General features: G+C 50.4%; 1 protein-coding gene across 1 annotated transcript in view; it reads right to left on the reverse strand.

Annotated features, from left to right (window-relative positions):
• RNF19B (ring finger protein 19B) overlaps positions 1–371 on the reverse strand; it is a gene marked incomplete at its 5' end in the record, with an annotated part of 10746 nt that overhangs the window by 3576 nt on the left and 6799 nt on the right. The window contains one exon of the mRNA XM_010137680.1: positions 335–371. This exon is cut by the window's right edge and continues 15 nt beyond it. Coding sequence (XP_010135982.1) covers positions 335–371 — 37 coding nt within the window. The remainder of the gene's footprint in view (positions 1–334) is intronic.

Here is a 371-nt window from a genome sequence, read left to right on the forward strand (position 1 = left end):
AAGAGCGTCAAAAGACACACACAAAGCCAAAGTGTGATGCTCAGGGTCCAGACACTGCCCCACAGAGCCCAGGTTTTTCCTTGGGTGCTCCCGGTTAAAGGCAGAGGCACAAGAGCAATGCAAAATACATTTCTTTGAGAGGACGTGAGCCTGAAGGGCTGTCAGCCACCACCTTCCCCTTCCCTCTCCCCACACAAAGCCCAAACATAAGACAAGAAGAAGAGAGAACTGAATTTTGGTTCTATGAAAAGATCCACCCTTCATATCAGCTCTGCTTTGAGTATAGAGAATGCCCCAAAAGCCCCAGATCCCTCCAGTACTCGCCACGACTCACCTTCCTCCCAACATACACGGGGATGCCGATGACCATA

This window comes from Buceros rhinoceros, unplaced genomic scaffold (genome assembly GCF_000710305.1).
Source record: "Buceros rhinoceros silvestris isolate BGI_N320 unplaced genomic scaffold, ASM71030v1 scaffold22666, whole genome shotgun sequence".
Lineage (NCBI taxonomy): Eukaryota > Metazoa > Chordata > Aves > Bucerotiformes > Bucerotidae > Buceros > Buceros rhinoceros.